The sequence below is a fragment of the Rhinolophus sinicus genome, linkage group LG17 (genome assembly GCF_036562045.2).
Source record: "Rhinolophus sinicus isolate RSC01 linkage group LG17, ASM3656204v1, whole genome shotgun sequence".
Lineage (NCBI taxonomy): Eukaryota > Metazoa > Chordata > Mammalia > Chiroptera > Rhinolophidae > Rhinolophus > Rhinolophus sinicus.
The window spans coordinates 2,118,238-2,139,605 of NC_133766.1; the positions used below are offsets into that span (position 1 = coordinate 2,118,238).

The 21,368-nt window shown below is 54.7% G+C and overlaps 2 protein-coding genes across 3 annotated transcripts in view; one reads left to right on the top strand and one right to left on the bottom strand.

Moving 5' to 3' along the window:
- The window catches only part of RXRG (retinoid X receptor gamma), a 147,426-nt gene that overhangs the window by 93,542 nt on the left and 32,516 nt on the right, over positions 1-21,368 (bottom strand). For both annotated transcript variants that reach the window (XM_019747337.2, XM_019747336.2), the window contains exon 2: positions 18,581-18,665. The gene's annotated coding sequence lies outside the window, so the exon portion shown is untranslated. The remainder of the gene's footprint in view (positions 1-18,580; positions 18,666-21,368) is intronic.
- LRRC52 (leucine rich repeat containing 52) lies at positions 7,892-19,518 on the top strand. Its single transcript, XM_019747339.2, has 2 exons — positions 7,892-8,712; positions 17,070-19,518. Exons 1-2 carry the CDS (start codon positions 8,091-8,093, stop codon positions 17,390-17,392), a joined length of 945 nt encoding a protein of 314 aa, XP_019602898.2. The 5' UTR covers positions 7,892-8,090; the 3' UTR covers positions 17,393-19,518.

The window sequence follows — 21,368 nt, forward strand, 5'->3', positions numbered from 1 at the left end:
TATGGCAACTAATCTTAATTATCTCAGAACTCTGAGCTCAAAAGAGATCTTACCTGTTTATATTCCCAGGGAACATGCCAAGGGTTTACTCTGAGTATTAAATGTGCATTTTTATAGGTTTAGGGCTTAATTAAATAGGATTGAAATCCATGTGCAGGTCACTGAAAGTGTAAGCACCTGGAATGATCGGGGGAAATGATACTTCCAAGCTGCCATGTTGAAGTATTGTTATGAAAAGAACAGAAAACTCCCGTTAAAAACCAACTCATTGCACCCTGGTGCTGCTATAACAAAATACCACAGACTGTCCTGTAAATAACCAATTTATTCCTCCCAGTCTGGAGGCTGGAAGTCTGAGGTCAGGGTGCCAGCTTGGTCTGGGCGCCGGCCCTCTACTGGGTCTCGTATTTCTTGTCTCCTCACGTGGTGGAAGGGGCCAGGGAGCCCTCTGGGGTCCCCTTTCTCAGGGCGCTGATCCCATTCATGAGGCTCCGCCCCCATGACCTCATCACCTCCCACAGGCCCCGCCTCCAGACTCCATCACACTGGCCTCTAGGATTTAACCACAGCATCTGAGTTTCATTTGCTACAGGGAAATTCACGTCCCTTGAGTTCTTAGAGCATCTTCCCCACTGCAAAGAAAGTGTGTAGAGGGAATGTGATCCAGCCGACACCCTGTCCCTGTCCCTCCACACTTGCCACCTCCCACCTCCTCCTCCTCAGCGCTTACCGCGTATGTGGGCACACACCCAACTCCCAACACCCAACACCAGTGCTAGAACCCAACTCTACCACTGTGGTTTCACTGATTCCAAAAGTGTAAAGAAAGTCATCCAGAAAGCACAGTAAAGCGAGGTGACCACCCAGGACAGCAGGACAAGTGGGAAAAGCGGAGCTGAATGAAAGGGGCAGAGCCTGCATCATACACAGAAGCATATGCCTGGGTTGGTCATCTATTCCCTCAGGAATCAGCCCCTGCCCACCCCCATCCCCAGGGCCCAGGCGCTGGGGAGGCTGAGAGAAATCAGAAACAGCCCCTCTCTGCAAGGAACGTCCATCTCTTTTTATGCTTGTTGTAATTCTATAACTGCTTAAGTCGTTCAGAGGAGGAAACTGAGGCTCGGCGATGCCAACCCACTTCCAGACCAAGGATCCCTGGCGGGGTGGGGGACGGGGGATTGGAGTGAGGCAATAAGACCAAGGGGAGAGGTGGGCTCCGAGCCACTGACTGAGCACAAGCTCAGACAGCACCTGTCATTAAGGCAGTCCCCAAGTTCAGGGGCCAAATTAACACAGGGGTCCCCAGAGGAGGGGGCAGGAAGCTGTGCAGACCAGCCTGTTCCCCCAAAGAGCATCTCAGCACTAACACACACACACACACACACACACACACACACACACACACAGCTGGCTTCATTACTGCAGGAAAGATACTTAGGAGGGAGGGTGTGTGGTCAGAAGGTGCGCAGCCTCTGGAGACAGAGCCCTGCGCTCCAATCCCAGCTCTGCTGCCTAATGCCTGTGACTCAGCCTTGCCATGTGGTAACAGTACTTATCCTGAAGGGTCACTTACACACGAGGAACTTACACACGAGATGGCACCTAAGTGCTCAGCACAGCGTCCGGCATCCGTGACAAGAACAGTGAGCTGTGACATGTCACCCCAGCAGGAATGCGTCTCCTGTCCCTTCTGCACTGGCTGCTCTCTCCGCAGGACTTGGACCAACTCACCAAAGTCAAGAACGCACTCTTCCTCCTTGATCTGCCCCCTCCATCGTCCCAGCTCACATTGGGGGTACATTTCTGTGTTCAAAGATGCTAAGCTGCACGCTTTCCAAGCTGCTCTTTAATGTGGCAGAGAAACCCTTAGGAGGGAGGTGCTGCCATCTCCATTTTGCATTTGAGGAAAGTTAGAAAGTCTCAGAAACTTGCCCAAGGTCGCACCGTTATTGAGTGAGAGAGATTTTATAGACAGTTTGACTCCCAAATCCATATGAGCACGCATCACGCTGTGTCATCTCCCAGCCAAGCCGGCCGAGCTAAGCCCTCTGGAGTCTCCTTTCTCGCTCCTCTTGGCTCCGTTCCATCCCTGCTGCACGGCCACTGCCTCCGCTGAAGCAAGGGAGTGCTGTGGGGTGCAGGAATGATGGGAGGCCGTCATGGGGAGCCCAGGCTCATGGGGGGTCTGCGCCTGAGAAAGGCTGTTGCAGAGCTGGAGCAGCCCCAGCGGGGAGCAGGAGGCACTGAGACCAGGGCGGGAACAGTGCCTCGGCCTCGTGGGGGATACAGAGGGCCTGGCGAGAGGGTGGGGGTGCGAAGGAAGAGGCTGCATGCGACAGACATTACCTCACCAGGCACAAATACTCCCGAGGCTGGGACTTGGTTTAATAATTCTGTTACTAGGGCAACAGCAAAAGAATCTATCTCCTAGAGAACCCAACGTGGCCCGTGTCGGCACAGAAGCATGGCAGCCTCAAGTGGGGAAAACAGGGGTGACGGCGAGCGGCCAAATGACGCAGCAGGACGTGTGGACCAGGATTTTCACGTGGGTATTTCTCTGACCGTTCACCCCTATGGTTTGGGGAGTGGAGACACAGATGAAGCAAGAGGCCCAGGAAGGACGGAAGCCCAGACAGATGAGTGACCCTGCCTGACGCGGGAAGGGGGGGCTGTGCCTGGTGCACGGCTGCCCTCCTGGGGCTCGCGTGGAGACCAGCTGAGGTGTTCAGCACACCTGGCCACGGAGCCACAGCATGTGTCATCACAGAGGTAACCAGTCAGTCACTCAGCTAAGTCCCTTCAAGGTAACTTTTTCAGTCTGTCCCGGAAGTGAAGTGCTAGAAAGAGCCTGCCCACGGCAATGGGTTCCTGAGCTCCGATGGCAAGTACAGATGTCCCCGCAGGCCCAGGGCAGGGACCTTCTTCCTCGGGGCTCCCTGGTTCTCCCCCATTTTTCCATTTGTCCTTTGGGAGATGGCATGATATGATAGCCATATCATTGAATGTACATCTGACAGCCAGACTTTTCCCCCAAACTAACAGCCTTTTAAAGACCCTCAGAAAACTCTGAGATGCAGAGACCATCTCCCCAGCCTCACTCAGGATGGATGCTGTCATTTCAGCTTCCAAATCACGTGCCAAGGTAACACAGTAGTATCAAGTAGAGGGACCTCAAACAGCTGCCTGTTGCACTTGTGCTCAAAGGTTTTCCCTCCCGCATTACACCTTTTCTGGAAACTCTGTCCCTAAGGAACGCTGAAGGAGAAAAGCAGGGGTCGGTTTCCTCCAGCCCTGGTCCTGACCTCGCCTGAGCCTGGGTTGGGTGCAGGTCCCCCTTGGAGACCACCCACAGGCTTCCCCTGCATTAGAATTCCGGTATCAAATAGGGCTGTGAAGAGCAGGCCCACGGGAGGGTGGCCACCCACTGTGGGGAGAGTCCCAGGCGTGGCTATGCACTCAGGGGGCTGGACCAGTGGTGGCCCGAGCGCCAGACATCTCAGAGGACATCTGTCCCACAGGAGCAGCTCCACGGGGAACGCGAATCACCTCGGGCAGCGGGGAGCCACTCGTTTTCGGAGTGAGCTCAGCCACTTGTCTTTCCTTGTAGCTCCCCTGCCTGCAAACAGAAGGGAATGACAGAAGACAATCACAGGGGTGAAGGCAGGAATGGAAAGCTGACACGTGTCGCAAGCCTTCTGAAGGACAAGGGACCCCAAAGAGGAAACGGATCACGGACCACAGTGGTCTGGTCTCAAGTCGCGGTGCCGTTTAGCGCTAAGAGGGGACGATTTCTTCCAGGGCGTCTGGTGGTACAATGACCATTGTCAGGCATCCGCCCGTGACGTGCGGGTCGGCCTTAGAAACTAAGGGCTCGCACTCAGGAGTAAAACTGCCCGGACCAAATCCTGCCTCCACCACTCACCAGCTCTGCGACCTTGGGCAAGTGGCACCTTGTGGGACTTGTTTCTTCATTTGTAAGATGGGGGTCACACATGCCTGACACAGGGTCACCAGTAAATGACAGTAATTGTGTTCTGTCAAATCACATGTGATCTTTTAAAAAGCCTGGAAAAGCAGGATTTGTCATTTCGGTCTTATCAAGAGGAAACGGATGCCCACACAGGCTAAGGTGCTGCCCAAAGTCACTCAGCGAGGGGTCTTCTCCTTTCAGAGCTCAGGCTTGGCACAGCTGGGGCAGCCATGAGAAACCTACAGGTACCTAGAGAACCGTCTCCTCCCACATCAGTGGGCACACAGCGAGAGTCACCAGGGGAGTTTTGGGCACGACTGCTACACACAGTACACAGATTGGTCATAAGCTGGAATAGCGATCCAACCCCCTCGGAACAATACGTAATTTCCAGGCTTCCCGTTGGGCCGCTCTGGATAGCGATGGCTGCTGAAAATGTCCGCTGAAAATGGCCGATGTGGGTGGAATGAGCAGACAAAGCCTCCAGCACTAGGAAAGGGTCTGAGGTCCTGAGCCCTGACTCAGGCAGCCTGAAGGGAAAAGACAACACTATGGTTCATACCCGGTGCTACTGAAAACGGACCCGAGGCTCACAGAGCTAGAGATACGACTATGTCTGTAGGCTCGGCCCTGAGCTCCAGCCCTCCTGGCAGGTCAGGGAGCTCTTTCCCCCTCCAGGGTCACTTTCTTTTCATCCTCTTTCCAGGGGACTCACCCCGAGTCCATCCCCCTGAGATGACCTCGCTGGAAAGGACTTGGGGACTGTGACAAGTCTGAGTGAACTGGACACCACAGCGGTTCCTACACCCAAGGCCTTGAAACTCGGACGTTCTTCAGAGCGGCCCCCACTAAATTCCCTGCCTAGAAGCAGGACAAAGTACGGACTTGCGTGTGAACCCACCTCAGTGGGGAGTGGAACCCATCGCAATTGTAACTTAAATGTCACGTGCCTTCTTTCTGCTATTTTTGTCCTGAGCACATCAGAGTCTGCCCAACTCCATTTCCCTGGCACGTGTCCCCTGCACCTGGCAGAGCATTTACTGGTCGACAGCGATGGATGGTACGTGGTGCCGGGTACGGTGTAGCTGCCTGCACCGCTGTCCCCGGGGCTTGGGCCGTGAAGCCTCAGCCCCTTCTTCCTGCGAGGACCATGTCCTGATGGGCCTCTACATGGGGGCAGGCCCTGGGAGAGCAACATGTCTTGTTTTACAGGAAGGAAATCCAAGCTCTAGGAGGTCACAAAGTCACACTGTCCCAGAGTGACACACCTGGTGTCTTGGTTGTCCCCTTAGCTCTGTGCCACCTGCCCTTTCCTGTTCCAATAACAGGGGCTGTGCCCACCTGTCTTTGGATCAGCTGTTTGGAGGCACATGGGCACCTGAGAGGGCTCGTTAAGGTGGGAAGACAGTGTCTCTATCGGATCCAGCTGAAAACAGGAGCCTGCACACGACTGGACTCGGGTGGAGATTGAGCTGATACCAGGGGCCTCTCTGCACGCTTGCTGCCGGCACGATGGGGCAGAGGCCGGCTGATAACCCGGCTAATAAAACAGCCCACAGGGGAGAGCAGGTTCCATCCCTGCAGCCACCGGAAAAGTGGCGCTACGCGGTGTCTCAGAGGAATGGGGGTGCGCTCCCACTGGCTCACAGGCCGGTGCCGGAAACCTTCCCATTATGGAGGAATCTGGAAGTCCTAAGGAGAGTTGGACATTACCTAGTCCACCTCCCTCAATAGATAGATGAGAAAAATAAAGCCCAGGGACATTCAGCAACTCGACCAAGGGGATCAGCCTAGCCTGGAACTTCCCAAAGCAGGAGCCATGAAATGATAGCCTCCTAAGAGGTTCCCTGAAAAACCTTTGTTGGGCTCAGGTTGTCTGCAAGAGGCTGCATTCTCGACTGTCCCTTATCTAGCCCACTCATTCGCCATTTAACAAATGTTTACTCAGCGTCAAAATGAGGAGCCCATTTTGGGCGACTAAATGGCAAAGCTGAAACCAGCCCCTGGGTGTTCAGACTTTGGGACCAAAAACCACACAGCTACCTGCTCCAGAAATAGAGCCAGCCAATGGGTGTGGGTCAGTGACGTTAGGTGTGCTGAACTGACCTGAGGCTTTTCCAAGCGGGATCTCTTGTAATCATATGGCCAGACAGGTAAGCCTGAGCCTGAGGCTACTGTCTCCAGAAAGCTCATCTACAGGAGGGGGCTGGAAATGAAATGGGGCCACCTGGAGGCACAGTCTCCAAGGAAAGGAAGCGTCAGAGAGAGGGAGAAAGGCAGAAAAGGTGGAAAGTCCGTGAACTCATTCCGCAAGCCTTGGCAGGCCAGTCAGCGACCAGCTCTCGTCAAACACTCACAGCCCACTGCCCACTCCGGGTAAAGGGTCCCTACCACCCCACCATCTAAGCCCACACCCTCTGTCCACCCCCAGAGGAAATGAGGGCCTCAGAAATTAATTCTGATCCAGGATGGCCTGTACCAAGGCCCTCTCATGGGCAATCAATCACGTAAGATCTAGCAAGGCACTCTTTCTTATTTTTAATTATAGGGAAAGGGTGACTCCCCTATCAATAGAATCCTGCTCCAATTAGCACAGTTACCATGTGGGTCATTATTTTAAGTGTTCGAATTTTCTACTTATATAAGGTCACTTTCAATTTGGTAAACTCTCCCCAGTCACCATCTTAATTCACGGCCAGCCCAAGAAATGCTGAGTAAGTATCAGGCATTGCTAACCAGCCACAAATGCATTGGAGTTGTTTAATTTCTCTCTTGGCAGGCAAGCGAGGAAAGGGAACAAACCATGAGAGACGTTCACACAGCATCCGTTCCATAAATATTTATTACCCACCAGGCGCCAGGTACCGTGTTAAGCTAAATACGAGTTCCATCACTTTATTAACCTTCACAGCCAAGTTAGGTAGGGATGTTTTCAAGAACAAAATCCTATTTTCCCCAGAATATAAATGTTAATTCTTGAGATGCTTGTTCTTCATGTTAGCCCTATGTGCTGTCCTCGAAGAGTGGATGACACCCCCTAACTCTCAAGGGGCTCTCTGTCTGCCCCTCCCAAGGACTCCCTCCCTCCGTCGGCCAGGTAGCAAAGCACAGGCGCTGACCCCAGAGGCGCTGGGGAGGCGAGAGGCACTCACCTCACTATTTTAAGAGTCCTAGGAGACTACAAATGGTAAGAAACTGTTCATAGCGTCATACTCAGAATTTTTTATACATTTGGGTTTTAAGCGGCGGCGCTTATACTTGTTCAAATGTTCTTTTTAAAACGCCAGCACACATATATATGCTCCCACACAGAAAGGGTCGCCGTATGCGGACTTGGAGTGGAAAGACAATCTTAGAGTTGCACCTGATCAGAGGAACTCCACTTGGCTCATTCCAAAGGAGGCTCTCCCTTTCCCATCGTCTCCGACAACACTGAAAATAATACAATACAGTAGCACCTGTCCAAGGAAAAGACCCCGTCTGAGAATGGACCTTAAACGAGTCCCCTTGCACACCAGTCAAGAAAGGGGTTGGACTGGGGACTTCCACGGTCCCTCTGTGGCCTGTGGGCCATGGGGTCCAATCTAACCTAACCCTCTGCATTGGAGAACCGACACACACACGGACCAGTGCGGGCCCCCACCCCCATGCTGCCGACTCCCCCAGGGACGGCCAGCTTAGCTCGACACACAGACAGCCCCATACCACCCGGGAGGGGCGAGGACCCCCCTCCCTCAGCCAGGCATTCTCCTGGGGCTGCTGACATCACAAAGGGGGCCACTGGCCACCTCACTGTCATGTGGCTGTCCCCTGGCTCTCCTTCACTTGCAAACGCAGGGCAAGGGCGAGACCTTTCAGAGCCGCCAAGTGGGCAGGCTTCCAGCAGCAGGCAGAGTGAGCGATCGGCTGAGCCACTCAGCCAGGCGCTGGGGCACCGGCCTCGCGTTTCAACGTCTGCTCAGTTCTCCTGTAATGGAAAATTGCTTTGAACAAAGCTAGAGTGTTACAGTTCTTTCCAGCGCCCTGCCCCCGCCCAGGCAGCCTTCTGATCCGAGGGACAGTGCCCGCCCGCCCGCCCGCAGAAAGGTACAAGGAGGGAGTCGCGCCGAGGCTTCCTACTATGTCCCTTGCTTCAGGCCCTGGGCCCGGGTGGTTACTCTTCTCCTTTGGAATGGGACTGGTGTCGGGGTCCAAGTGTCCAAACAACTGTCAGTGCCAAGCCCAGGAAGTGATCTGCTCGGGGAGGAAGTTAACTGAGTACCCCCCCGACATCCCCCTGGACACGCGGAGGCTCTACCTGAATGATAACAGCATCGCGTTTTTGCCAGCGCTGAACCTCGGCCTCCTCAGTGACCTTGTCTACTTGGACTGCCGGAATAACCTGATCAGCGAGGTGATGGATTACACCTTCGTCGGGGTCTACAAACTCATCTACCTCGACCTCAGCTCCAACAGGCTACGCTCCATCTCCCCGTACAGTTTCTCCGTGCTCAGCAACCTGCTGCAGCTGAATATCTCCAATAACCCTCACCTGCTGTCTCTGAGCAAGCACACCTTTGCCAACACCAGCTCCCTGAGGTACCTGGACCTCAGGAACACCGGCCTCCAGACCTTGGACCACACCGCCTTCCAGAACCTCCTGACACTGCAGACCCTGTACCTGAGCGGGAACCCGTGGAAGTGCAACTGCTCCTTCCTGGACTTTACCATCTACTTAATCGTGTCCCATCTGAACCACCCAGGTGAGGGCGTGACTGGGTTTGGGGAGAGGATGTGAGGAGTAGCCACAGCAGGTCCCAGAAAAGGTGACGTCCAGAGGTGGTGAGGATGGGAGGGACCCCTGCACACCTGGGATAAGCGGTGGGAAGCATTCCTCCTGCTCTGAGGCCCAGCCTCGGGCTGACCGCACACAGGAGGGGGACCAGGGGAAAGTTCTGGAAGAGCACTTCCCAGAGCGAGTTCCCATCCCAAACTCGGCGCTTGCTCACTGGCTGCCCTGGGGGAAGCCTCAGGTTCCGGATCCACAGTGGGGACGATAATATTGCCAAACAGACAGAGTTGTCGTGTCAACATAAGATGGTGTGTGTGGACATGATGAAGGACTAGCACTACAAAGAAAGACAGTGATGTAGGGACACGGTATTTCACTGGTAAACTACTTTCATCTGTTCAGTTCACTGACCGAATGTTTCCAGGGTCTAAAAGGGAACTCAGTCATTCACAGGCAGTTGAAACTCCAACAGTGCGATGTGTAGAAGAGGAAGTTTGACAGAGATGGAAGGAGCGCCTGGACAGTGAGCGGGGGAGGAGAGGGGAGAGGAGAAGGCCTCTGATAGCTCATTTGTCTTCAAGATGCCAGCCTCATCAGACCGGAGAGGACGGCGTGAATGAGGACGATGGGCCGCCAGGCCCACTGTGTCCAGCAGGGAGGTGTCAATCTGACAGGCAGATTCTCGAGTCTCACCTGGTAGATTTCCAAGCCAGTTGCTGCCACTCGCCCCACCGTCCCCACCCTCTGCCATGGCCCCTGGGGCATCCCGATGCCTCATCCCTCAGACAGGTATAAGAATAGAACCAACCTACCCAGGGCTGTTGTAAGGATGAAATGAGAAAATGTATGAATTGCCTTTCGCATTAAGCCTGGCACACCATAAGCATTCCATCAGCGAATGGTTGGCAGATGTAGAAAGACAGAGGGTGCTAAGGGAGTGGCAGACGCCAGACAAGTGCTCTCGGGACAAGCAGTGGGCGTCAGGGAGGCCGGCGCACGTGGTGTAAGAGGACACGTACCTGTCCCAGAGGCACACTGTGGAGGCGTGCGGGAAGGTGGGCAGCAGGTGCCAGGGCTCTAGTCCCTGAGAAAACGGGACAGAGGGAATCTTGGGGGGCGCGGGGCATTAGACAAGCTACGAACACAGGAGAACAGACCCTGGAGAGCAAAACCAGAGCCCAGATCGAGGCCTGGGTTCAGCCTGTGCCTTGAGACTCATGCTTGGCCAGTGGCAGCCAGGCGGCTGTTCCTGAGTCTGGAACCGAAGTCCTACGTGAAGCCCACCCCACTTCCAGAAACAGGTGCGGACATGCAGGTGGTGGTCTCGAGCTGAGGGCAAGGCGCCGGGAGCACCGTGGGGCGGACATGGCCTGGGAAGAAGAAGCCGCCCGCGTGCTGGACTCGGGGGTCTGCAGCGCACGGAGGACACCTGTGCCCAGCACTTCATCTGCTGCCTCCCACTGGGCCAACACGAGCCATTTGAGATTCGGCCCTCGGTCCCCAAAGGGGTGAGGAACCTGCAAACATACCTGAACTCCTGGCCAGAAGGATACAGGCGCCCCTAAACCTATAACAGGTCTTGCCTCAGAGGGAGGAACGAATTCTTGGGAAATCCAACCAGCTGAGATTAATTCTGCAAAACTGCAGGGCCTTGAAGGAAGTCAAGGTCCAGGAAAGAAACGGAGACGTCATAAAACAAACGGCATGAAGGCAACACTATGTCCTTTCTCTGTCACCTGGGGGCCAAGTTCGCCCCCCCACACACACCCCCATGGAGCAGCTGCAGAGGGTGTTTCCTTCACCTGATTCACGATACGCGACACTGAACAGGAAAAGCGGAGCCTTCCCGTGTGGGCACGAGACCTGCTGCTCTTACCAAAGGCCTTCATTAAACAGACCCTCCAGTGCGATGCTCACCAGATGCCTTGAAAACCATCCAGTTCTCAAAGAATTCACGTACCCCCTTTCCAAACTCGAATGGAGGTGTGTTATGATGTGCCAGTTGCCAGGAGATCTAGGTAGCCCTGATCGATACAGAAATAAACAGACCCATAGGTTGCATTCCCTTTGGGCAGAGGTCAGCAGATGGAAGGACTAACTCCTGGCTGGAACGCTAATTTTCCAGTCATTAGTGCTATTTGAAGGTGAAGTGGAGACTGAGCTCTTCCAGGACAGAGGGAGCAGGCGTGTTCACTCGTGTAGGTGCTGCTTTGGGTCCAAGTCAGTCTGAGGGCATCTCGGGCAGAGCACAGCTTAGCTTCGTCCTGTCGTTACGTCATCCTGCATTCAGCCAGGGCTGCTGTAACCGGCCAACAGCCGCATTTCAACCCACCAAGTACAAAGTCACCCACGACTGTGCCAAAGCTTCGATTTCCAGAATGAATTCGGGTCCTCGCGCTCATCCATTGTCAGCACTAGCCCATCAGGGAAACTGCAGTAAAGACCAGAGGCCAAACAAGGGAAAAGCTGGGCGCAGACACTTCCAAGGCTGTGCACGGCTCTGCCAGCGTGCGTCTCCCACCTCCCTGCAAACAGCCTGGCCCGTGGCTCCCTCGCGCTGAGAGCCAGAGCGGCAGCCTCGAGGAGGGCAGTGAGGGGCTGAGAGGGGCACAGCTGTGCTGGCGATTCCTAAACCATCCGGGAAGCTGAGAAGGGTGGGTTAGCAAGCACGTGTGGCTCGTGAAGGGTCCAGGAGCGGCTCCCTAACTCAGCCCAGCTGGGACCCCTGACAGCAGGCGATCTGAGGCTCCTTCCAGTTCAGACGTGCCAGCCTCTAGGCCATGCCCTGGGGAACCCGCACCCTTCAGGCCTCTGGAAGGCAGCAGTGTAAGGAGCCAAAGCAGCCAGTGTCGGTTCTCTCATCTCTAGAGATGCAGAGCTCCCCATCCCGGAGATAACCCAGCAGGGCATGGATGCAGCTAGAAAGAGAAACAGGGACCAGCCATGAAGGGCTTTTGGGTGATTTTCTGGGGAGCATGCAATGTATCCGTCTCTGGATGTACCATCTGGAGGCCACCATTAGTACAGCAGACATAACAGCGGTCCCTTCCAAGTCCAGCCAGGAACTGGTCCTAACAGCCAAGAGCTTAAGGACCACAGGAGGTGAGGACGCTCCCTGAGCCTCCACTGCGCGCCAGGCCCGAGGGCTGCAAAGGTGGACAGACAGCTGCTACCAAACAGTGAGTGGGGGAGAATAGGGACCTTTCCACGTCATGCCCGCACGCTTGTATCCTCACCTGCTCCCCATCTGCGCTCACCCTCGTTTCCTCCTCTGCAGTCTCAGAGGACAGAAGATGTCCCTTCCCAGGTCAAGGCTGACCTTCCCTGTGTGCTCTGGGACTGCACCCCCTTAGCTCACTGAGTCCCCCCCAAACTCCCACCAGGTAAGCATCGATTGGTGTCCGCCTCGTGTTGAGAAATCCACGGTGACACCCGTGGCCCTCCACCTCCCCAGGCCCTTTCCTCTAGCTGAACATCAGCAGCATTCAGAACAAATAACATTTAATTCATTCAACAAACCCATGTGCAGCTCTAGTGCGTGTGAGGCACGATTCTAGGTGCCGGACACACAACATGAACAGCAACCCAAACCTCCAAGGAGTTCACAGTCCAGTGCGTGGAGACAGGCAACGCGCAGGTGGTAAATCCACTTCCCTGCAAACACTAACTTAGCTGGAGAAAACCAGTAAGGAGGAAGACACAGTCCCATTCATCTCACGAGGTCCGGGCACGCTGGGGCCCACTGAAAACAGACGAGGGGGTCAGGCCTTTCTCTGGGTGCGAGGTGGAACTTTCACGACGAACTGCGCACGCTGATAGAAACCCATGTTTGGTCACAGTGAAAAGAGAGGGAAGTCTCCACGTCTCACCCGCTCACTCCACGTGCGTGCAGGTGAGCGAGCACGCCGGTGCAGGGGCTCAGAGCAGCCCGCTGCTCGGGGAAGGGAGCCCCAAAGACCCCACAATGGTGGTCCCTTCGACAGACCAGGAAAAGCGGCAGTCCCTCTTAAAACCACCATGTTCAAGCTTGTCTTCTGACAGGGAGGCGTCCAGGGCTCCCTCACTAACGGGTGTGGCTCTGAGCCACAGAAACTCTCGCCCCTCCACGCACCTGCTTCTGCTGGCGGGTGTTCCACTTGGGAGCAACGTGTATGTGTGGAAATAAACAACGGGGTAGTTTATGTTTCCTTAGGAACTATTTGCAGGAAGAATTTAAACATTAATGACACTTGTAATTGTACCTGGGAGCCTTAACTGGGGCAGATGCCCTCAGCCCATGGAATGGGGCTGGGAGACGCGTTACATGGAGCCAAGTCACCTGTCTGTAACGGGAGTGACGCCCCTGGAGTTCTGCAGTACTGCTAGCCCTTCTTCAGAGGCGGGGAGATGAAGCAAGCCAGAGAGGGAATAATTTATAAACAATGTATTCGTTCTGTAGCATGGGAATAATTAAAACGGCCCAGTGGGGTGGTCAAGAGTGGAGGTGGATTTTGCGAAGCACCTTATGTGGTACCTAGCACATCTCAGACACTCCGGAATCAGTAGGTGAGTCTATAACCCTCTAAAGCCATCAGACCAGACTAGGAAACGAATGGATAATTAATAAGCTCACGGAAACGAAATAATAAAATAGAAGGCAACAAAATAGAGTGAAAAAGACATAATATAAGTGGGACGAACAGAAAACAAAGAGCTAATCTAAATATATCAATCTAACATAAAACGTTCATGGATGGATCACAATACAAGGTTTGCTAGATTGTGGAAAACAAAACCCAGCTACGTGCTGCTTACAAAAATATACCTTAAATATAGAATCATAGAAAGATTAAATGTAAAAGGATGGGAAAAGATACACAATGCAAACACTAACCCCAAGAAATTCGACATAGCCGTACCACTGTCATCAAACAAAGCAGATTTTAAGGCAAGAAACATTACTCGAGGTGATGAGAAAAGGGTAAATCTCTCAGGAAGAGGTGACAGTTATAACTTCCTACGCATTTAATAACTTAGCTTCAAAACATGTAAAGCAAAAGTTGACAGAACTACAGGGAGAAGTAGACAAACGCAGAATCTTGCCTGGTGACTAACATACTTCCCCCAAAACTAATAGACTAATAAATAGTAACTAAGAGACAATAGTTTTAGAAAAGTCAAAAAAGATTAAAACGTCAACAAAATATAGAAGATTGCTATAAAACCACAACCTAACTGATATCCATGGAACAATGTACTCAACAGAGACGGAACACTTTTTTTCAGTGCATGTACCAGACTAAAACGGACTCTACGCTCAGCCATAGAGCAAATTCTCACTACATTTCGAAGGACTGAGATCAGAGAGCATGTCTCTGACCACATTAGACTTAAACCAGGATCCAATCACGGAAATACTACTGGAAAAACCCCAAATATGTACAAATCAAGTGATTCTCTCAATGAATCATAGCTCTTATTAGCAAGAACGAGACTGATCATAGTTACACCCTCAAGAGCTCAAAGTCTGTCTCGGCGGGGAGAAGGGATGCACCCCTTTTCTGGGAAATAACCTCCAAGCAAGGCAGAATGTAGGTGCCCTAACAACATCCAAGGAAATGCTACAGATGAGTTCAGGGTGGGGACAGTCACGTGTCCTTTGAGCTACTGGGGTGAGGTGGCGGAGGGAGCACCTCTGGGAGTAGATGCATTTACACTTGACCTTGAAGGACAGAAAGGAAGTGATCATGCAAACATGGGGGGAAGTCGCATCTGATGGAGGAAGAGCAGTGTGACAAAGCTAGCTGCAGACTAGGGCGGGGTGTAATCAAGGGACAGTAAGTAATTTGATGGACTGGAGCTGGGAGTGCTGAGAAGCCAGGTGAGGAGGCAGGAGGAGGCAGACGCTGAGGGCTCCGGAGACCAGGCCAGGTGTTCTGGAGGGGGTTCTGAGACCCCCAGGGGAGGTGAAGGAGGGTTGTGAGCTAGAGTGGTGGGAAGAGCCATGCTTGTGGAAGGGGAGTCCGGCAGGAGTGTGTGTGTCCGGAGCCGGCGAACCAGGAAAGGTGGAGACAGGGAGACCTGCTGGAGGGAGAGCTGGCATCTCAGCAGTACAGGGAATGGGGAAGGGAGACGCTACAGTGGTAAAAAAGCCCAGGCCTCCCTCCCCACCAGCCACCCACACCCCTCACTTAAGAGCAGCCTAACAATGCATTAAAATCACTGCCTAATTGCTCCTTTCAAGGTAATACTCCAAAATGGGGAAATGTGTGTTTAATGTTTAGTCTCATCTCTGCCGCCCGATCCCCAGTTTGAAAGCCAAATCTTTTTAAAAATAGAATGAGACAAGCCCCCCCAGACACAGCAAGACCCTCAGAAGCCCACGTTTTCCTTTCTCGGGCATATGTCTCTGTCTAACCCACGTCGTATCTCTGGCAGTTCAGGCAGGCGACCCAGGCCCTCTCCAGCCAGAACTCTTGGGCAGTTACCGGGGCCTCCCCTGCGCCCCACCTGCCCGAAGCCCCTGAGATCCAGCCAGGCTGACTAAGAGGTCTGGAGGGGGCACTGTGTTTCTGCCCCTTGAGAGCAGCCTGAAATGGAGGCCCAGGCCCCACCGCTCCCGGCTCCTGAGCGCGCTCGGCGGATAGGACCACCTTGAGGGCCACTGTCCACACTCGGTCCAGAGAGGGGCATGTTCCTCTCCTTCCCTCTGTAACCACTGCGAACAGTGGGAGTGACAGCCCTGTGCTGGCTTCCCTTCGTGTCTACAGCGCCCCCCCACCCCACCCCAAGAAGAGTCCTCCCAGCCTCACACACTGGAGACATCTTCCTGGAAGTAACAAACAGTGGCACTGCAGTCGCTCTGACCCAGAAGCCAGGTGCAGGGGACAAGCTCCAGCTTGGGCAGGAGCCAGCGCTCAGCCTGGTCAGCTCTTTCCGGCCACCCAAGCCACTGCCTCGTCCCCCGTCAGCTCACTTCGGGATTCCTTCCTCTCATTCTCCTGCTTCTGGCTCCAAACCAAACCTGATTCCCCAATCTCCTTGGCCACCAAGGAGAGTAATGCCCTCCGCGGTCTGCAGTTTCTACCCTAAGGGTCAGGGGAGGCTTCTCTCCTCACCAGCTTCCATGTGTGGCTCCCGCTCAGAAAACTCAGTCAGGCGGGCGTTGTCCATCTTCCCTCTCCCGCCTTGGTCCTACAGGTTATCTAGAATCTTCGAGTTACAAAACCTCTCTGAGTCTGTTTCCTTATGTATGTCGGGTTGTTCCAAGAGTTAAATGAGATGACATTTGTATCTCACGTCGCATGTCGTCAGAACTTGGTAAATATTAGCTGCTATGATGATCTTGACCACGGTTACGTCCAGCCTTGGTCAAGCCCTGGTCTTGACCCTGAGTGTAAGCTCCTTTACCTGATGCCTGCTGGGTACCTCCACCTGTGTGCCAGGTGCACCGCTTGCCGTCCCACCTGGCAGTTCATCCGCAGGACGACTCTGGCAGAGTCTGCACTTGGGAAATGAGGAAATGGGACCCAGCGACTAGCAGGGATCCTGCCGCAGCTTACAAAGTCAGTATGTGACCGCTGGATTTGAAGCCTGGGCTGTGAGGCTCCAGGACCCACGTTTTCCTGTTATGTTCTGAAGCCCACGGGGCTTGAATGGGGAGGAGCTCGGCGAAGCAGCGGCGGCGGAGGCAGCTGCTCAGACGGCTCGTGCAGATCACGTGACCAGCCAGCGAGGAGGCCACACGAGTGGAGGAACAGCTTCCGGGAACGGCCGGCTCTCCCCTGACCCCCACCCATTTCTCCTGGGTGCGGAGTGGGGGGCGCACAGAAAGCGCACCATAGGCACTTCCAGGAAAGCTGTTCCTCCCGAAAGTCACGCCAAGTGCTGTGGGATGCCCGTGGGTGGGCACAGGTGAAGGGGGAGGTGGGGCCTGGCAGGGGGAACAGTGGTGGGGGCTGTGGAGTGCTGACCCTCCACGGCGTCTGGCTTAGGCTTCCCAACTCCCAACCTGGGGGGTTCCCTCTGGTTCCGTCAGGACCCTTAAGAAGCAAAGCCCCTTTTCAGGAGGTGACCTGAATGCAGCTAAGGCTGGGGTGCCATGTTTCCCAAACCTTATTGGGCCCACAGGTCACCTGGGGGTCTTGTGAGGACGCAGATTCTGACCTGGGAGGTCTGGGGCGGGGCCTGAGAAGCTGCATTTCTGTCGAGGCCCACGTGATGCCCATGCCGCTGGCCGCCAGAGCACACCTGCGGTAGCGAGGGGCCAGGCGGCCTCTCCGGGTCCCCTGCGGCCCCTGAGACACTGGGCCTTCCACCGTTTCAGCACTCTGCCTGTTTCTCCTCTAGATGACCTCAACGCCACGTGCGTGGATCCCCCGGAGCTGGCGGGGTGGCCCATCTCGCAGGCTGGGAACCCGCTGCGCTACATGTGCATCACGCACCTGGACAGCCGGGACTACATCTTCCTGCTGCTCGTCGGCTTCTGCATCTTCGCGGCGGGCACCGTGGCGGCCTGGCTCACCGGTATGTGCGCCGTGGTCTACCAGAGCGCCAACCGCAAGTCGAGTGAGACTGAGGACGAGGACGAGCATGGGCAGCGGGTGGTCAGCAGGCGCATTTTCCAGAGCAAGGCCGACTCGGGCCACGACGGCTTCCCGCAGCTCATTTAGTGGCCAGAGGCCAGGGTCGCCGGCCCTTCCGGGCTCCCGCATTCTCTGCTCCCTCCCACCCCACAGCTGTCCTAGAGATTGAAGCCTGTTCGTAAAATAAATAAAAGGCTTGCTGGCCAGTTCACAGGCTGTTCCCTTCCCGCTTGACCAGCCCCTGGGGACTTCCGGGGTCTCAGCCGGAGGGCACAGAACCCAGTCCAGAAAGGCTGTGGGGTCTAAGTGCTGAGGGAGCCCACCCCCCAGCCAGCCGACTCCAGTTTGAGGAGCCCCTGCTCTGCCCTTCTCTAAGTGCTGTCGGGGGAGCCCCAGAAATACACAATGCAACAGCCACCTTCCAAGAGCAACAACTCGGGGGGAAATGAGAGTGAAATGAACCAAGTGGAGAGAAGCACGACACAATGACAAGAGCTGACCTGAACGGAATATCCCCGAGGGCTTTCGTCCCGCTCCGGGTCACCCTGATCACAGCAGTCCTACAATAGCGATACATGTGTACAGTGACAGGCTGAGGCCTGGGCAGGTCACACAACTGACTGAGGTCACCCCAATGGTCAGCGGCACAGCCTCCCGAAGGCCGCGTCCTTCCCGTCACAGGAAGCTGCCTCCCCAGATGTTTAGCAACGTCTCCGACAGCTGGGCGGTGAACCCAAGACAGAAGAAAGGAGGGAGGTCCGCGGAGGTGGCCCCCTCTTCCTGGGTCCTTACCCAGTGCCCCGCATCAGACCCAGCTTTACACACATGTTCTCACAGGGTTAACCCTGACAACCAGATAGGGGGTCGGCACCCTCGTTTCCTGAAGCTCAGAGAGGCCAAGCAACCAGTCCAAGACCACACAGCTGACAGGAAGCAGAACAACTGCTGGGCCCCGGGCTGCCTGCCCCCCAAGCCCGTGCTCCGTGAGTTAAGAGCCGCTGTCTTTCCTGAACTGCTGAGTGGAACGGCCAAGTCTACACAGTGTGGTCCAGCTCTCAGGGCTGCTCAGAAGACGGAGCCTGGCCGGACCTTATTCCCTGGCCGGGAATACAGCATTGAAGAGAAGGAAGGAAGAGAAATCATGTCAGAGAGAGAAGCAAGGCCAGACCCTGCAGGGCCTCAGATATGCCTGTGTTACGCGGGATTAGGATACACTGTGCTGCAGGTGACAGACGAACCCCAAAGTTTTGCTGGCTGAGCACAACCAAGACTTACTTTTCGCTGGCGTGACGGGCGATGTCGGGAGGGCAACCCTCCTCCCTCCCACAGCTCCAGCACCTGGAACAGGCCTCCAAGGTTCCTGCAGAAGAGAGAAGAGATGCAATGGGTGCAGAGCTCTTCACTGCCTGGGCCTGGTAATGACACGTCACTTCCACCCACATTTCACGTGGCCCCCACCTGAGGGCAAGGAGACGCAGTCTGTGTGCCCGGAAGGTAAAGTGTGTGTCTAGCCCACTGTGCTAAGGAGGCTGAGCTTTCCCCCGTGGACCCAACACACACTCGACAGTTTTAAGCGTGAGAATCACACGGTTTAATCTGTGCTTTAGAAAGCTCCCTCTGGCTGTATGGTGAAGGAGAGACTGGGGGACAGGAAACAAGGGGACCAGCATTATTGCAGTGTGTGTGGAGGACACGAGGGGGACAGAGCAGGGACAGTGGGAACAGAGAGACATGGATGAATTTCAGAGTTATGTCGGAGGTAGAGTGGACAGAATTCCATGAGTGGACAGGGAGGCAGGATTGGGAGGAAGAGGGCGCGATTAAGGGACGGCCCACGTTTCTGACGTGGACAGCCAGTTGGCAAGAAGCAGTCACTGAGGCAAGGAGAGCCCTGGGGAGCTGGATGTCAAAACCAGCCAGAAGATAAAACAGGGGCACGTGTGTGGGGGCGGGGCTGGAGGGGTCACCCCTTACTCTGTGCAGTGGAAAGTGGATACAGTGCCTCAAACAGAAAGACCAGGTCAGAGCAAGCTGAGCCTGCGCTCTAGCGATATCAAAACACTCAGGCAGTTTCAAGCGCCGGCCTCTGGGGGAGGGAAACACACGGGAAAAAGGATGGAAGACCGCGGTTTTTCATTACAGACTTTGTAGGACTACAACTCTTTATGTGTGCATGGATTTGATAAAAATGAGTGTTTTTTTAAAAAAGAAAAGACTGGCTGGTCTGGCTGCTGCGCCCTTGCACTGCGGGGTGTCCACCGTGATTTCAAAGGGCGACACGCCGCCCCGGGTGTCCCTACGCGCTGCTGCCGTCCTTCCTCATCCGCACGGGGACAGCGGGCAGGGCCTCCTTGGAGTGACCATGTTTGGCCTCCATCTTGAAAAGTGACAGGATTTCGCAGAGCAACGAGCACTTCCGGCGGACGGCGAGCCGTAGGGCAGAGCGGTGTGTCCGGGGATGCTCGCAGGTCGGCCCACGGAAGTACCCAGTGGCATCTGGGGGACGGGCTGAAGTGACTCCCGCCCCGAGACGGAGGTCATTCAGGTCGCTATTGAAACTCTGGGGCAGTGTCACAAAGTGAGGCCCATGGGCCACCTGCCTCGGGGTCCTCAGGACCTCTCGGTGCTTCAAACCCTCCGGAGGGGGTGGGGCCGTAATCTGCATTTAATATTGTCTGGGTGAAGCGCAGGCAGCTGATATTTCAGAAACACTGGTCAAGCTTGAGGAGATAAAGTCCTGACATAAAGTAGTGATGGTGTGAACGGGAAGGAGGAAATGCTCACCAGACCCAGGCCTGCAAGGGTCTCAGCTGGTCAGGATAAGTGGTCCCACTGCCCACAAAGCAGCGCTCAACAGCTCCTGGCCCTCAGCTCCTGCCATTCTTCCCTCGCTCAAAGGACCCCCACTTCCCACGATGTGGGGGGAAAGCACTGACTTCTCCTCCCAGCTTTTCCACTGTGTGTGTGATCTTAAGAAGTCACTTCATTGCTTGGGTCTCAGTTTCCTCAACAGTAAAATGGGGTGATTAGACGTGATTATCTCCAAGGCCACCTTAAGTCTAACCTGCAAACAACTATGGATAATATCCAGAATATACAAGGAACTCCAGCAAATCAAAAAGAAAAATACAAGAACCCCAACTGAAGTAAATGGCCAAGAACATAAATGGGCACTTTATAAAACAAGAAACCTTAAAACGCTAACAAGCATAGAAAGAGGTGCTTAACACTCATTAGTAATCAGAGAAATGCAAATTAAAACAATAGATGTCACTGTATGCTTGTTAGATTGTTGAAAAGTTGAAAGTGGACAATGTCACATGTTGGCAGGGACGTGGGTTAGGGGACCCTGGTGCACTGCAGAAGGGCTGTGTCCCGCCAGCCCGGGAGCAGTCTGGCACGACTGAAGTGAAATTAAGTGAGTGCCTGCCCTGCCACCCAGCAAGTGCACGCACTTGGGGTGTACCTGCCACAGAAAGCATCACACGTGCCCATAATGGAACACACATGATAACATCCACTGCACTATCCCGTGTAGTGGCGGGACCTGGAAGAGTGACCGGGTGAAATGTATAGAGTGCTATGGGACGGTTACAGGCAACTAACTATGTGTGTGTGTAGCAACACGGATGGATCTGAAAAACACACTGCGAGTGGGGGGAAAGGGACAGACAGAATGAGAACTGTCTAGTACCCTGGAAACCCTGGAAACACACAGTGAAAGCCAAAGTCCTTACCATGCCCCACAAGGCCCTCCGCGATCTGCCCTCCCTCCCACCACCACTCTCTACCTCACTGACATCATCTTCCACCAGGCCCCCCACCACTCACTCCATCCCAGCCTCACTGGCCACCCTGCTGCCCTTAACACACGTGGGGCACCAATGCTACAGCAGAGCCTTTGCACAGGCTGTTCCCTCTGCCTGGAACTACAAGCCCTCAAAATCCCCTGGGCGCACGCACACACATGCTCCCCCTTTCACATACACACACACACACACACACACTCACTCCCCCTTTCACATACACACACACACACACACACACACACTCGCTCCCCGTT

Excerpts from the sequence above, each read along its gene's own strand:
- LRRC52 (XM_019747339.2), top strand. The coding sequence starts at position 8,091 with ATGTCCCTTGCTTCAGGCCCTGGGCCCGGGTGGTTACTCTTCTCCTTT. Across the intron at positions 8,713-17,069 it reads GTCCCATCTGAACCACCCAG|ATGACCTCAACGCCACGTGC; the intron begins GTGAGGGCGTGA and ends TTTCTCCTCTAG.